General features: G+C 38.8%; 1 protein-coding gene across 8 annotated transcripts in view; it reads right to left on the bottom strand.

Annotated features, from left to right (window-relative positions):
• The window catches only part of PCDH15 (protocadherin related 15), a 1,549,353-nt gene that overhangs the window by 244,426 nt on the left and 1,286,829 nt on the right, over window positions 1–18,098 (bottom strand). For all 8 annotated transcript variants that reach the window (XM_045040943.1, XM_045040941.1, XM_045040940.1 and 5 more), the window contains 2 exons: window positions 15,910–16,003; window positions 4,586–4,714 (listed from right to left, as the gene is read on the bottom strand). In XM_045040943.1, the coding sequence (XP_044896878.1) occupies window positions 4,586–4,714; window positions 15,910–16,003 (223 nt within the window). The remainder of the gene's footprint in view (window positions 1–4,585; window positions 4,715–15,909; window positions 16,004–18,098) is intronic.

The following is an 18,098-nucleotide window of genomic DNA, read 5'->3' as shown; positions in this document are numbered from 1 at the left end:
AAGTTTGCCAGGAAGTGGCTCACTCTGTATCATCTACACTGCTAAGAACCTGCTTTAAACGTAACAGACAGTGTGGTTTCCAAGCGTGCCTTCACTGCCGCTGTGTGGGCTTTCATGCCCAAGGCTATTCTGAAAAACAGGACAAGTTTCAGCAGAACTGTGGCCCCTGAGGAACCTCTCCACGAGCTGCTGTCCGAGGGCAGGCAGCTGGACGAGCCTCCAAGGCCTCCCGGGGCCTCACCTCCCACTCACTCCAAATCTCCACAAAGTGCCTCCTGGGCACGTGTCACAAAGTGAAAACAGCTTCTCCTCCCTCAGGCTAAACTCTGTCAGACAAGTACAAAGAGGTCCTTTTGGGGACCCAGCAGTGAAGACCATGTTTACTGAAACAGGTCTCCCCTTTATCTCCTCTGCACTTCTCACCCAGACTCGGGGGTCCATCTGTCAGACCTTCTTTGAGCAGATCAATGAAAATGGCATCCATGGCATTGAGGGCCCACGTCTATAGACCCAGGGTGTGTGGTGGGACCAAACTTGGCCGCCTGATTCTCACACATCAGGGTGAACCTTTCCTGGGCGTCCTTCTGATTTAGTGATAAATAAGGTCTGGGAAACACATCTAAGCAGTTTACTGAACTTAAAAAAAAAAAAAAACAAAAGAAATGACATAATCTCAACAGTAGACCCAGCCTCTTTACCCTCAACTATTGACCTTATTTAACAATAATACCTACATACCTAAGTATTTCTATATACACATATGTGTGTATACATGTCTTCTCTAATATATATATGTGTATATATATATATATATATATATATATATATACATATTATTTATTAGATCCTCTATAATATACAATCTCCTTCTGTGTCTCTCTCACACACAAGCATGTGTCTTCTGCTGCTTCTCTGCATACCCCGGGATCTGGAATGGGCAGGGATTTTGTCCGTGGCTGGTGTGAGGCCTCTTACACCCAACACCTCACCGAGGATGCCCTGTTGGCACACTTGTGGTCCACCATCAGAATATGCACGCAGATCCCCCTACATGCTCCCCCCGTGACATGCTGTGCAGGGCACTAAACACTAAACAAGACTTTACGCCGACACACCAAGTCTCTCTAGCAGCCCCCCTGGTCTTCCCCGTCCGAACTCAACGTGTTCCTAATCACTTTTCCAGAACTCCTCTCAACAAATCTTCCATTATTGTCAGGCTGTTGACTTGTTCTCAAATTGCCTCTTCAGCCCAGCTCTGTCCTGGGTCATCTCCACCTGGTATCTTTCTTTGCCTTGTTTGTTCCAACCTAGAATCTCACTAACTTGTCCAGATACTACAGATGAATACATTTTCCCATGAACACTGACACAGCTACTTATTCCTTTGTGGCGTTCCTCGTCCTTCAGTAAATCACCAGGATGACACTTTGACACTTGACATCAACACAGAGTGTGTTCTCACTGTGTTTGCTAGGTTTCACTCTGCACACATTCTCTTCTCCCCAACAATGCCACTGCTACAAGTGCCCTGGCAATATGGAAATAGTTTTCAAAGTTCAGTACGGTATATGGTACTGGCATATAGTGAGCTCTCCGTTAAAACGTTGCAGGTTGGGAGTTTATTTTTTAACGTGCTGATGAAACTTTGCGTTGCACAATCCATAAATATTGCTTCAGAAGTATTCCCTATTTAATAAAGTTGAGTTACTACGACACTGCCTTAGTACATTCAAAAGTAAATAAAAAGTGCCTTTAGCACTGGAATGCAAACAGTGGATTAACACACAACCACATCATTAGAACAAAAACTCTGGAGTCGGTAACTCAAATTCAGTACAATAAATAACCATATGTATTTTGGTTTTAAGTGTGTCTTCATAGAGTTCTGGTGACAACTAGAATTAAATTCTATAAGCAGGGCAGGAGTCATTTAGTGAAATTAATGTATCATAAAATTCTCATTAGGTAGCAACAGGAGACTGTTAGGATGCATGAAAATCCCATCCTATGGACGTTACAACTTCTGTGGGACTGGGCGGAATCAGTAGTATGCACCTGCTTTGCACGTTTTCATGTTCCTTTTTAGTTTCAGTCATTTTAGGTTTTTGTGAAAAGATGTTATTGCCTAAAGTCCATGACAATTACTGCTTTATCAAATTATGACTGCCAGAGTTTTTAATGCCAAAATACATTACAAAGACCATTCCTTGTTGAATTTTAGAAGTAGTAGACAAGAAACAAACTTAATGCTATAATTCCTTCAAAGATGAAGAATCACTAGGGAAAGTGATGAAAATAAAGAGAAAGGAAAAATAAAAATTACGAAAAATTAATCATTATATTAATGCCTACTTACTTATGATTAATTATATATTCCATATGGCCTTTACTCTCCAATGTTAAGTATGAGAAATGGAAAAGATAATTTTCCCTAAGTGATTTCAGTACCTGTTTATTCTTTCTGAGTAATTGGTAGATGTAACTAAATACAGCTTTCTGAATTTAGAATCTCCCATTACAATCTACCCAGGAGTAAGCTTTATAAAAATCTAGTGACGCCATCCGTCACGCCCTGCAGGGGTCCCCCCACCACCTTCTCCAACACGCACAGAGAAATCTTTACGATGTGGCACATCTAATTTCCTGTAATGTGACATGTCAGTGCTCTGTGTCTGTGCTTTCATTCATGCAATTACCTGCCAGACAGCTTCCAACCCCTCCCAATTTTCTTCTCGTCAATACTCATCCTTCATGAGTAAATGCCAGCACTGCCTCCTTTTCTGTGTTTTCTGCACATGCCGCTCAGATTTTATCATCTTGTCTGCTTGGTGTTATAGAAACTGCTAGTGCCCCACCCGTGGCCCTCAGAGCAGGTATACTCTTTGGCCAACTTCTACCTGCTGTGCAGTCTGTGTGTGCAGTCTGTGTGTGCAGTCTGACTACCTGTGTGTGCAGTCTGACTGAATACTCCTGTATCTGAGCTGCAGAGACCTGGCCGCTTGTTTGCACTGGAGGCAAGAAGTACTGAAAATGCCCTCCAAAGCATCAGTGACTGAGAACTGTCAGGGTTTTGTGCATGAATTTGCCAGTTCCCTCGGTTCTCGGGATTGATAACTCCGGGCCATATGATTTCCTAGATTTGTTGTTGGGATTGAGCTCCAGTTTTCCTCACGAGGACCTGTGCAGTAGCCAGCCCTGCACTGGTACCTGTCTTTTCCCTGCATCACTTCCTCACTTTCCTGTTAGTGTCACTTGAACTCCTCAATCTTTTGTCTACAGGTCTTTTCTGGCCGAGTTCACGGTGAGAGTTTTGACGCCAGAGGTATTATTATACAGGGTTCTGGAGTTGATGGCTTGCTGGCTACATGACATCAAGACTCCCGGGCGCACTGCTGCGGCACAATTACAAACCTCTCCCCTGCGGCGAGCTGGGGTGGCATAAAAGCACAAGGGAACGTATGCCTTATGTGACCTCTGCAGGATTTGAGAGGGAGTCTGACAATGATGACGATAATGGCTGTGAAGTTGTTGTAAGTTATCGTCAAAGCTCTAAGGGAAAACACTGATGAGCTCCAACTGTTCAGCGAAACCCCCAGGGCTTGGTGTGGAAGGCAGAGGGTCTTTGTGACATTGTTTAAAGAAGCCCTCCTCTTCTGCAGCCAGAGAGGAAACTGGACTGAATGCCAGACCCTATGTCTGACTGGAAGTGCAGCTGCCTGGTAGAGAAGGCTTGCTTCAAAGCACCAGAAAACCTCCTGTTCACGGCTCGCGGCATTAACAGGGAAAGGGTACGATCCCAAAGTCTGGACTCGCACACTGGGGTGCCCCACTCCCTTGCCTGTGGCCCACACAGATGCCTCATCTCAGGTAGATGCTTCACAATAGGGGTGTCATCCTCAAAATGTGCCCTCAGCTTATGGCTTCTAGACCCTTTACCAAGTTCAAGACCAAGTATGGCCCAGCTGAGGAAATATTGCCCTTGCTATAAGAAAAATGGGATTATGCATCAAAGGAACTACGGAAACTGGCTAATAAAAACTGGCTAATGAATAAGTCAAGAAGGAGAACACGTTGGACAAAAGTTGTGTGTGAAATACAGGTACCCAGAGAATGCTGAGGGCATGTTTACACAACCAGATGAATTTACCTCCAAACATCTGTATTTTGAGGGATGCACCTACAAATTCATAGTTAATGGTAGAGCTATCACATATTTCTCTACAAATATCTTAGTATTAATTTCAGAAAATAAAAATATATATTAAGTAAGAAAAGAATACTTTAAATTAATCAACATTTAAAACACCTGATGGTCTTAAAATGTAAATCAACAAGCTTAACGAGGTAAAGCCAAATGGACACAATGTGATTTACGGGGAAAAAAAATCTGGAAGACTATCCGGCACTGTGATTGAGAATGAATGCACTTTACTGGTGTTTCGCCTCATACCCAAGTGATCTCACTGATCGCTTTCAACACTTCTAATGGTCCACTGTACCCTGCATTAGCTGAATGTCTTTTTGAAATTAAAATATATGAAACATATTCACTTAAAAATGCACTTGATATATACGCGCCACTTACCCTTACTTGACCCACAAACGCATTGGCTTCTTCTTCGACCACGGACAGATTTCGAGGCAGATAGGGATCGAACACTGGGGCGTTGTCATTGACATCTGTCACTAACACATTTACCGTGGCAGTTGAGGTCTTAAAAGAAACAACAAAAAAGATTCCATGTGAAAAGAGTTATTTTTGTTTTGATGTCAGCTAATTGGCCATCTTGGCATTTGTCTAGCTGAAGAGCATCTCATTACTATTCCTACTCCCTAGCTTTCCAAAAAAGGAAAAAAGAAGAAAAAAAAGGAGGAAGCTTGCAATTTTCAAGCACCTCAAAAACCCACATGGAAAAAGCAAATGATGACATTAAAGGGCAAACATCTTCTTGAAAATGTCAAGTATTTCCTGGAGGCTTACTTTTAGGAAGTGATTTTGCCTTTATCTTGTTCACATTTTACGGGTGGCAAGCTTTTGTTTATACACACGTGTACCTCCTTTTCTCTGAAATGTAACACTTCCGTAGCCTTGATCACTTACATTTTTCACTATTTAGAAAATAAAACTTGTACATTATAAAAGAGCACAGTGCATCAAGTGGGTATTTTCAGGTAAGTAAGTGCTATCAGAAAATACTATAGTCATCATTTTCGGGGTTCACATATAAATCAGGAGTCTGAGCATCATATACCATGAGTGAAGTGATTACCTTGGGATCATACAGCCCAAGAAAAAGGTAAGCAGGCACATCTACCAGTGGTATGTGCTACCTGGTGAAAAGGTACGTCCTTGGCCTGTTGCAACCAGAGTCTATTATGTAGGTCAACGACTTTTGCACAATCAAGGAACATCAGATGTGAGCCAAGCAGGAAATGGTTCTCTCTAATCAAAGCCTGAGAACAAATGCCCTGCCCCCAGTTCTGTCACAGTGTGGGGTAGATCACAGAAGCCTGGGGCCAGAATCAGAGAAAGAAAGAGTTCTCAGCTGGAACTTGAAAAATCTGTTATGCTACAAACACTATGTGACAAGATGTAAATAAAAAGTAGTAGAAAAAAAGCAGGAGAAAATAATTACCCAAATTTTGTTTTAAAAGATACCAACACAGTTTGTCCTACTTGCAAATGATGTGCGGTGAAAGGCTGACATGCTGAGCAGAAATACGAGGTTCAGAGGGAGTGACTGAGGAGAGAGCCATCAGGGACCGAGGGGTCAAACACTGCACTCCTCAGCCACCAAGGAGGCAAAGACCTGGGAAATGTCCCCTCCTTCTCGTTGGGATCACTGAAGTTCTACACTCTCTTAATAATTCTTCATGGGGTCTAGACCATGCCTCACTGTGACTAAAACGCAACTTTCAAACTCTGATTGAATTAGGGTGGTTTTCTCCTATTTTAACAGAGGCAAAGTATATCTTCTTTTGAGCAATATGACTTTACCCCAAGATTTATTATTTTTTCACATGCAATATCTAGGAGTCATTAAATTTACCATGCATAGCAGGGAATTCTTGGGTATCCATAATGGGTTCTTTCTCTATTTGTGTGCTGGCTACGTTGGTGGGTTTATTCTGTGAAAATTCATACAACCATTCAGTATGATTTGTACATGTTTTTATATGTAAAAGTCCAGTAAAATTTTTATCTAAAGGCATGCCAAGGATGACCAGAAGAGTGTTGTCTAGTCGAAATGAGGAAACAACCTAAATGCCCACCCATAAAGATGCTTACATAGATTGCTTTCTGTGGACAGTAGAAGTACTGTAGAATGTTAGTACAATGTAGAATGTTAGTACGGAGAATGAACAAATCACTGTAACAAGTAACCACATGGATGATCTTCATGAACATAAGGCAAAGTGTAAGAAACCAGACACAAAGCACCACACACCATATGACTCCCAGGGTATACATTTCAAAGATTGGCAAATGTCTCCACTGTGAGAGGAGTCAGAATAGGGTCACGTCTGTGAAGAAGGTGGGCTGGGAATGCCACAGCCATAAGGCTGGGCTTTTGGAGGCCAATTAATTTCTGTTTCTTGCTCTCAGTGTTGATTACATAAATGTGTTCACTATGTGAAAATTCGTTAAGCTGCACAAGTGAGGTTTGGGCATTCTTCTGTGTGCGTATCTCCGTGAAACTACTTAATTTAAAAGATGCACGAGCACAAGCTCACACTTGTATGTAGATATATGTGGGTCTCTATAAAGCCAAATAGGATCTGATTCAATGACATACAGAAAATTTAATTTGCTTCTTTTAATTTTTATATATTTTCCAAATTTTCTCCAACAAGGCTATCTTGCTTTTGTAACAAAAAACAGCTTAACAAATGTTATTTCTCTCAAAGTTGTGTAAGAGATAAAACCAGTAAAAGGATGTTTTTATAGTAGTAGTAGTTTCCAATTTGCCTGAGGGTGAACAGGACATTAAAAGTGACAGCGTGGAGTCAAAACCTAAGAGCAGCCACACTAGAGTCTGCTGACTTTTCTTCAAATTGTCTGACCCTCTTTATACCAGTCTATCTGTATTTCCTTGTCAATCTTCTAAATGGATTTCCATCCTATTCTCTCAAATCCCCATTCTTGACACTGTGGTATATGATGTTTTCAGACTGTTTTGGTGCTCAAAGACTACGGATTGTAGTTGAGTAATGCAGAAGACAGCTGGATCACCAAGTAATCTGGAAAGTTAAACAAGTCCGCCATTTTGTGCTAATAGGGACTGAAATTTAAGGACCATGTAGATGTATTTCTCCATATCTTAGTAACTGTGTATGACATGAGGAGAATCCATGTCTTTCTTTATAGAATTGTTAAGTAAAAATGCACATAGAATAATTTCTAGCTTATGTATTTCTTGAAGTGTAGTCTGAAAACCATTTACATCAGAATCACTTGGTTAATCATTAAAAATGCCCGGGTGACACCTTAGACCTACTGATTCTATTCATTTAAATCTACTGAAAGAGTAGATTAGTTAGTTGTAAAGCACAATCATGTACATTTTTTGGTTGGTTCAGGAAGACGGCAATCATACTTCAACATGGATCTGTGCCCTACAGGGTGTTTATGTATCTTACCAAGCACAGATTTTCAGTTGGTTAAGATGAAGTACTTAGGAAATCAGCTCAGGTCATTTTAGGTAAAGTAGATAAAAAGAACACTATGTTAGCTAACACATGTTCTCAATTAATCTGAAAATCAATTTATATTATTCCAATTAAATAAAAAAGATCAGATACCAAACTAACAAGCTTGATCAGTGCAAAGCTACCTGCTTTGCATTAAGGAGATCTGTCTTACTGCCTATTTTCTCAAAAGTTGTACCGACTTCTAATTTCACTACACCAGCTGGAAATAGTTGCAGTTAAATACTACATTCCACCAATTATCACTTTTGGGGTCACTACTTATTTTAATTATAATGTGTCACAGATTTTTATTTTGTTTTACATCATGGATAAATCCTTACAGCACATATTAAATTCTCAACAATGCAAGCAGGTTGTTGTAAGAGACAATGTGGATACACATTTATTTTCAGAAACTGTATGGCCCTGAAATAAAGTCACTGATATGGTATATTTGGTTTGGAATAGTATAAAACACGTGAGATGTAAAGTCAAAGTCAAAAACAAACAAACAAAAAATACAAACATATGTATGTTCATCTACACAAACCATTTTTTATTATTCATGAGAACTTTTTTTGAAAAATATTTTGTAATCTTCCTCGATTTTATATTATGGACTTTATTGAATCTATCAAGCTAATTTCTTAAATTATTGAAAACTTGGTTTAACTAGAAGATATATAGGGTGTTCAAAATATATTCATTCTCCAGTTACTGAAGATATAATTATGATGATTTCTACTGACATGGGCCTAAATGAAACTATATACTCATAAACTGACAGAAGAATGTGCATTATATACTATATAATTGAGAAATAGAAAATGGAACGATGTAGCTGCCTTTTTCTTTTTGTCAATGTAGAAATGTATCCATAGACACACAGACACACACACACACCCTTTACAAGTTTCTATGGACATGCATGTTCAAAATAACTTTTATTAGTACATTTAATTCCTTTCAATAAAAATGGAAATAATGAGGATGTGTCTAGGATCTGACCATTTTTGTCGCTCAATAGGACAAGGAGAAGGTATATACTCTGCATTGAGCATTCTTTTTAGGCAGTATTAATCCAAAACATTTTTTTATATGAAATTTATTGACAAATTGGTTTCCATACAACACCCAGTGCTCATCCCAAAAGGTGCCCTCCTCAATACCCATCACCCACCCTCTCCTCCCTCCCACCCCCCATCAACCCTCAGTTTGTTCTCAGTTTTTAACAATCTCTTATGCTTTGGCTCTCTCCCACTCTAACCTCTTTTTTTTTTTTTTTTTTTCCTTCCCCTCCCCCATGGGTTCCTGTTAAGTTTCTCAGGATCCACATAAGAGTGAAACCATATGGTATCTGTCTTTCTCTGTATGGCTTATTTCACTTAGCATCACACTCTCCAGTTCCATCCACGTTGCTACAAAAGGCCATATTTCATTTTTTCTCATTGCCACGTAGTATTCCATTGTGTATATAAACCACAATTTCTTTATCCATTCATCAGTTGATGGACATTTAGGCTCTTTCCATAATTTGGCTATTGTTGAGAGTGCTGCTATGAACATTGGGGTACAAGTGGCCCTATGCATCAGTACTCCTGTATCCCTTGGATAAATTCCTAGCAGTGCTATTGCTGGGTCATAGGGTAGGTCTATTTTTAATTTTCTGAGGAACCTCCACACTGCTTTCCAGAGCGGCTGCACCAATTTGCATTCCCACCAACAGTGCAAGAGGGTTCCCGTTTCTCCACATCCTCGCCAGCATCTATAGTCTCCTGATTTGTTCACTTTGGCCACTCTGACTGGCGTGAGGTGATACCTGAGTGTGGTTTTGATTTGTATTTCCCTGATGAGGATGCGACGTTGAGCATCTTTTCATGTGCCTGTTGGCCATCCGGATGTCTTCTTTAGAGAAGTGTCTATTCATGTCTTCTGCCCATTTCTTCACTGGATTATTTGTTTTTCAGGTGTGGAGTTTGGTGAACTCTTTATAGATTAATCCAAAACATTTTTATTCATAGCTACAAATCATCCTGTGGCTACAACATCAAGAGGCAAGCCAGGCTGACCCAGATTATAGAGTTTCTCCGATGACCGAGGGCAACCTTCCTAGCAGTGAGGCTGACATGGGAGGCTTTTTCCCCTTCTGAGAATGAAAGAGTATAAATGTCTCCCAGAAAAGTAGGAAAAGGGGGTGCCTTCCTATCTGGATTATGGGAGCAGAAGGGGAGACACAGAGAGGACAAGGAGATCGGATACAAAGGTCCTCCTCTCCACGCCTTGTCCTCCACCACCCTGGGCCACGTCTACATCCACGAGGCACTGGAACAGCACTTAGGGAACGTGGTGATAGGTGTTGAGAAAGTAAGAGAACTTGGGGAGAAACAGTGGCTGACTCGCGTGGAATATGGAAGCCTCCAGAGAATCTCCACGGCAGTCACATCTAATAGCTCCTCGTGGTGAATATGCAGCAGTGGCGAGGACAGGTGGCTAGAGAGAGAATCGGGGTTTCTTTGTGTGCTCAGGAATCGCAGATGCTGAGAGATCACTACCTGAGCAAGGCCTCGGGTGAGGGCGGAGGACCTGTCAATTCACATCATGTCATGTCAATTCACATCAATTCATGTCAGCTTTATGTGGCAATGGATGCACCAGACACCCAAAGGGTCATTAGGGAACTGGATCAAATTAAAAAGCCTGCAGTTGAGAGGCCAAAACAGACACACACGCACCATATAAACAGACTCCAGCATAGATGGAGGCATTCAAGCTGGGTGCCCCCCCTCCCCACACCAAGAACTAGTAATCACACCTGCCCCTGTACAATTTTAGGGTGAGGACCGGGAAGAGAGGAGGAGACAATCAGCAGCTGCATTGGTGAGTGTTCACCTAGAAGAGTATTTAAAACCTAAGACGCTGGGATGTTGTTTTAAGCAAGTGGGACCTGACCCAGCCCAGATACACATTACAATCTAGGTAGCAGAGTGGGCTCATGAAGATTGGATTAGGTGTAAAAAATACAGGAGCTTTTAAGTCTGTGTACATCTGAGCACTGCATGAGGAGAGTACATACTTTATAGTATATGTAACATATTGTAATAATACACGTTAATATATCACATATAATGTAAACTAGAAGAATATCATAGATTATCTCACAATGAAAAAAATATCAAATTTCTGGAATATTTCCTTCAGAAAACACTAAAATATCAGTATTTTGTTCCCCCAAACCAAGAAATACGAATCTACGCTTTTCAAAGAGAATGAACAAGTAGCTCATTCTCTTTTAAAATTACATGGTCACATCTCTTTACAAAATTATACACCCAAATAAACCCACTGCGGTTTTGTTTTCTCAAATAACACCAGGATATATCAGGATATATATTTATTGTAGACACACATATACATAGGCAGAATTATTTCATTCTACAATTTTATTAAACTAACTATATTAAAATTCAGTTATTTGAATTTCCCACACAAGTCTTCTTGCATATATATTTTTCCTTTCTTTTTTCCCCCATAGTTTGATTAAACAGTTAATTGTTCACCTTCTAGATTCTAATTGCTAATTTATATCGTCATGTTTAAAAGACATTCAGGGAATAATACTAGTTCAAGGCCCAAGCATAGATGCTAAGCCTATTGCCAGTCTGAAATTGTAAAACATCACCGACATTCACTGTAAAAGCCATAACTGAGTAAATCAAGCTAGGCATTCTAGAGCATTCTACAGATATAGCAAACAAGATTGCTGAACTCATGGGATCTGGTCAGAAATATCCACACCCAAAGAACAACTTTGGGTTTTGAATAAGAATCAGCCTATTGGAAATGGACAACTGATACATTTGTTTTAAAGAAACAACAACAAAAGAGGAACTCCTGCCCACAATTTGCATGTTTACATCTTTCACTGTGATTTGCATATGTATGTATTTTGCTGTGTTTTTGGTTTAAGGACATCTGTAATCCACAAGCCCTACTCCCTAGCTAGCTGTCTTGCAGCTATGGATAATAAGCTATGGATAATAAGATAAGAAGCAGTATGCTAGGTGTGGTCCCTGGAAAAGCTCCAGCTCCATGAGAAAAGAGGGCATCTTTACCCTCTGCTCCTTGCAATGGAGAGTAGGTGCCTGGAGTTGCATCAGCCACCATAAGACCATTAGGTACCAGGAATGAAGATGCAAGCAAACACTATTAAGTGCAGAGCAGAAATGAGGGAGAGGGCACCCTGATGCCACTGTGGAGCCCCCGTGCCAACCATTTCCTGCCCACCTCAATGCTTCTTTATATTTGAGACAAACCCCGATTTGTTTAAGCCCCTGCTGTTTGGGCTTCCCTGTACTTACAAGCCTATTCCTACAGGCTATTGCTGCCACTGACTGTTGAAGGAGTTCAGAGGACATCACCCCAAAATACGCCACTCCGGTGTATTGACTTTTGAGATAAAGGTACTTGAAGAACAACAAATACAGGAAAAACGCTCAGTCCTTCTTTCTTTTTCTTAAAAGCAGGATATTAAATTGCTATGTGAAAGATGTATTCCCTGTTTGAGAAGGAAGGTAACATTTTTATGCCCAACAAGAGCAAGAAATTGAGATGGAGAGAATTCTATGTAGGCTGACCTTGTTAAAATAATTCATAGCTCCCTTCAGCCTCTCCGCGTAGTTTAGTTGCTTTTCTGCACCTGCCTCTGATCCTTTAACCCACTATTATAGCAACTAGATTTCACTAATTCTTTGGGTCTTCGTTTCCTTATGGGGGTTGCCATCTCATGTAAAACTCAAATAAATGCGGTTTTTCCTGTTAGTCTGACTTTGTCAGTTTAATTTTCAGACCCAGCCAGGGACCATAAAAGAGTCGAGGAAAAATTCTCCCTCTCTGTTGATCAAATTGTATCCATAAGCATAATAAAGTTTGCCCACATTTTCCAATAAAATTTTCCCAAAAAATGTATTTTTAGCTCAGATTGTTTGGATTTAGTTTAGTTTATAAGTAAAATAAATGTGAAATAAATAAATGTGAAATGTGAAATGTGAAATTTAGTTTATAAGTAAAATAAATGTGAAATAAATAAATAAATGTGAACAAGAAGCTTCTGAAAAGAAATTGAGTGTATATTCCTTCCAAAAAATGCATTTGGGAGCTATCCTATATGTTATTATTATAAATTAAGTAAAACACAACTGCTTAAAAATGTGTACGATATATAAAATTTTCAAAGTCTATTTCACCTAAAATGTGAAAATATTGGAATAAAATATGGTAGAAGCTTTATTAAGGAATTTTCAACTTCACAGATTTGTAAGTAATTCCAAATAACTGTAGATAACTGCTAAAATCCAGAAAGTATGAGCTTATCTGTAGTCATATAGCTAAAGAAGTCTATTTATAATAATGAGATATGTAACTTACATGTATAGATTTTTTTTTTAAACTACTCTTGACAAAGTTACATTTAGAAAAGGGGAAAAAACATACAAGAACATCAAAGTTTCCTCAAGTGTGTCTACAACACATCAGCAATGGCCACTAGAATATTAGCTCTCTTCTCCCCTAACCACATTTTGAAGGTGGCAGGGAGGTGGCTTTTTTATGATGAAATCAAATTATATCTTCCCAATCCGTTTCACACACATTGCTGGTAATCATTTTGATTTAAGAAGAGTCCATCCACCCGGGTCACTGCCCATTAAATATCTTTCTTGAAAACCATAACCATTAAGGTCAAATGGTTAGTTTTACCATAACGCTACAAAGGAGTAAGTTTAAACAGATAAGAAGATAAGCTAAGATACAGATAACACATACAGATAAGAAGAATGCTATCAACATGTGAGACAGTTGTGATTATGTAACCACTTTCTCCTTCAGGAACCCACTATATGTACCCACTTGTAAGTCCATCCCTAACATTATATAAATAATGGAATTAACTAAAGAAGCTTTTTTTTTTTTTTTTTTTTTTTTGATTCCTTTCTCTACTGGTACTCTCAATACAAACTTTTGAAAATAAAACACCTTCACTTAAAAGGATCATAATTTTAAAGCTGAATGAGACCTTAATGATCATAAGAATGAAAGTGTGGGGGAGCTGGAAATGCTAAATGACCTGTCCAAGGGGTCTGAAATACACAAGTAACCAGAAAAAAAAAAAAAAATGCTCTCCGGATGCCTGGGTGGCTCCAGTCGGTTGAGCTTCCGACTTCAGCTCAGAACATGATCTCGCGGTTTGTGTCAGCTGTGCTGACAGCTCAGAGCCTGGAACCTGCATCGAATTCTGTGTCTCTCTCTCTCTCTGCCCCTCGCCCGCTCATGCTCTGTCTCTCTCCCTTTCCTTCAAAAATAAATAACATTGAAAAAAATTAAAAAAAAAAAAGAAAGAAAAATGCTCTAGAAGAAATTAAACCATTATATTTAACCCATAATTGATTCTCTGTTTTTGATGTGGACAAACCCATAATCAGTGGATTGACACTATACCAGATATCTTAATATACTATTTATTTTCTATCTGTTCTCTTGTCTAAGGAATTATTTTTAAAAGGTTCCTAGCTAATGTCACTGCCATTAACATCTGATTTGTAACGTGATGTATCCCAAAGCTGTGCATTATGTTTTCTTTTTTTCTATTCTAATAGCTGACCTGGGTGCTCCTTGTTTACTTTACTTCAATCTAATGACACCCCTTCCTCCATGCTGAGTAATTCCTCAGGATCCTCCCTCCATTATTTCCTAGCCAAGTTACCAATTAGTCTTCCACCATACAGCAAAGCCTTCACTTACTGTCTTCTTGAGACTCCCATTGCCTTCTTCATGTAGGTCTAACCCAGGCACACTCTTAATCAAGGACACCTTGATTAATCCTTAATCAAGGATTAAAACTTAATCTCAGTTTTATTTTTCTTCACACAGCTAAGTACTTTGTCCTGGCCACACTATTTACTCAGACTGTCCTGTATACAGCAAAACCTTGGATTGTGAATAACTTGTTCTGCGGGCGTTCCCCAAGATGGGCAAACATTTCTAACAAATTGTAACTTGATAAATGAGCGACATCTTGTAATACTTGAGTGGTACATGATGCTGAATGTCACATAATCACAACTGAGCCAATGGTCCTTGAAATTTGCTTTGATAGACGAGTGCTTTGGATTACAAGCATGTTTTCAGAACGAATTATGCACGCAAACCAAGGTTTTACTCTATTTTATTTTCTACATATAACTGTTCCACCTAATGTTTGAGAAATGGCAAATGGCTTATTATTGGCAGATGCATCGATTAATTTTCTGAGCAATCCTCTTCAAATAAGTGTGAGGAGAGCATCATATGCCCCCAATCAACCTACCATACAGATCAATCAATTAATTTCAAGTCAGGTGGAGCTATGCTGCTATTGTAATTGGGTGAGCCTCACCTATGCTCCCAACCTGAATTTGAAATTATTTCCAGAGAACAGTACTGAATTGGCCTATAACGTGCTGAGTTGCCTATAAGCATCTGACTAAACAGGAAACTACTCCGTGCCATAGAAATGTTGAAAAAAGTCTAATGACCTGTTACCAACAATTGAAATGTTACAGTGTTTAAAAATTAGAACAGTAGTGGTTGTAAGCAAGGTGGTTTAAAGAATACAGTCAAATGATTTTAAAACACTTCAGAAGGACTAAACAAAATTTATCCTGTCTGGAATTATGGGCCATGTAAAGCACTTCCATCACCAAGGATTAGTCAGGACCCTGAGTGCTGCTTACAAATGACCTGTGGAATCAGTCAACTTGGTTTCCTAAGTGCTTCAAGACATTTATCTGCAGTCCCCCCACCCCCACCAAAAACTGACATTAAAGGGAACAGGCTGCGATAGGGTAAAACAGCCAGGACACATTTTGGGGCGCAGTGCAGGTGATGCTGTCCATGGACTGCATTCTAGGCTGTTAGACTTCAATTTCCCCACGAGTTGGGTAAGAATGTCAATCACAAATATCTATTCTGTTCCTAAGAGATTCAGAGTATAGGTTCATCTACTAAAAGAGTGCATTGGAGAAAAGACCACTTCTCCAAGCAATTTAAGGAGCTGCTCCTCGAGAAAGAGATTTTTCCTGGACTCAGGATGGTGACACGTTGTTTCGGAGTATCAGACTACAAGTCTCTCAGTTTCTCCAGCACTGTGCTTACAACCCTTCGGTCCCCAGGCCAAGTACTCACCCCATCCGGCCTGCCATCGGAAGCAGTGACGATCAGAATGTAGCGATCGGTGCTCTCCCTGTCCAGGGCTTTCCCTAAGGTTAGAATCCCAGTACTAGTGACAGAGAAAACAAACAAACAGATAAGACACACAAAGATCTTTTGTCACAGGGAGTCTTCCTCCCATCGGGAACTACTCTTGACAGGTTTTTCCCCTTCAGCAAACGTAGCCTGAATATTTAAGATGCCCGATTCTAGGATTCATGTTGATGATTAAAAAAACCCTTTAAGGCTGATGAGCTTATTAGTGACAATGAAAAACCCCCAAACTGAATGAGATAACTGAGCTGATTCTGCAGCCTCCAAGAGAAAAATAAAACTACACTTAATTCATTGCGAGAAGAAAAGATATCTATCTTGTTTATGATTATTTCAAAGGTAAGAGACTGCATTAGTCGTTAGTAGTTTCATAATCCTTTGAATCAAGGAATGGTTTCTTAGAACTAATACACAGCATTCCTGTTCATCCTCACATATGTGCCCATACTGATAATGCAAATATCTAAATTCTATCTTTGACAAATCCTAGTGATTAACATTTATTTTTTCTTCTTTCCCAGTTTCAGAACAATGGAGGCTCATTGTAGAAAATTAGAAAATATACAGTAAAATGTTAAAACTTTCATGGGTATTACGATTATTTTCGTAATATTTATTTTTATTCTCCATAGTAATCAGATTTAGATACATTATACTATTTTCCAAAGAGGATTCAGACTGCAATATTTTATATTCTTTTTAAGGAAACATAATTTTATGAGCATTCACTCTCCCATTTTATAATTTATAAAAAACAGACTTTTGTTGGATATACTAACAATTGTATCATTTTGTTATTCTTTTGAAATTTAGATATTTCTTTATTTTATTTATTATATATAATGGGAGATGAACAGCCTTTGGACAAATTCTCATAATTAGAATATTTTAATACTACTTCTTACCCTTTCACTGTTTAAAATCAATATGTCCAAATAGTTAATACTTTCTTCTCCAATGTAATTTGTCTTATAACAGTTTGGTTACTTCGAATCCTCTCTAAAACAAATCCCCACATTTTTATCTTACATTTTACAATCTGACATCTGATATGTGACATTTTAATAAAGGCCTACTGAGTATCTATTGTGGAGGAGAGGTTATATTAATATAATAAAGCATTAAAATATTTATTCAAGCATAAAAACATAATTTGTTTCTGATTGATAGAAGGCTTTCACATTTTGACACAAGTGCTTTTATTGTTACAGCGGAATTTAAGCAATTCACATCATACATGGTAGTTGGGTAAAAACAGTTAACACCAATGAATCAAAGTCAGAGTCACGGTTACTCTATTTGCTTTACTTTATTGTTGTTGATCGAATGGACTTTAAAAAGTTCTAGCATATGGTATAACTATAGAAAACGAAGTTTACTAGTGGTACATTTTTAAATGTTTCGTCAAAAGAACTGACAACCCAGAGTTGTTCATAACAATGGCTTTTGGATGAACTTCCCACACCTCAGATGGTTCAGATAATCTCATTCTAAAATGACTTCAAGACAAAAGTAAGACATTATTGCTTCTGAGACTTACTCACAAGCAACTTAAACAGAAAATCTGAAAGCCCTAGCCATAGGACAATGAAAGAAAAAAGAAAACTGAGTTATTGCTTTCCGTTTTTCCCCTTGGTTTCAGGTTCTAATATCTATGTTGTTCCTTGTACATTAAATTAGAAAATCTCTAGAATTTATATAGTATTCCCATTTACAGCCATATTATAATTAAACAGCTAATTTTTAATGGTCTGGTAATTGTTACAAAGATAGCTCTTTGCTCAATACGATGTGTGCCTTGTGCCCAGTGCAGTAGGCAGTTGGGCAGGATATTTGGGAGATGGAGAAGGAAAGAAAGGATAAGTAGTATCTTTTGGTATTTATAGCTGAAGGACTAGCTGCTGGGTACACCTAAGCATGCTTTCCTGAAATTCCTGAAACAATTGGAAAGGGCGAGTGTTCCTACCAGCTGGCTGGATCTATAGTTCAGGATACACTGGGCTGCATCTAGGAATGCAGTAAATCTTGTACGTTCATATATTAAAATTATGTAAGAACCGTTTATTTAAAACAATAATAGTGCTACATAAATTTTGCATAACTGAAAATGT

The sequence above is a fragment of the Felis catus genome, chromosome D2 (assembly GCF_018350175.1).
Source record: "Felis catus isolate Fca126 chromosome D2, F.catus_Fca126_mat1.0, whole genome shotgun sequence".
Lineage (NCBI taxonomy): Eukaryota > Metazoa > Chordata > Mammalia > Carnivora > Felidae > Felis > Felis catus.
The sequence above is the reverse complement of the archived record's forward strand: the minus strand, read 5'-3'. Positions and strand labels throughout refer to the sequence as shown.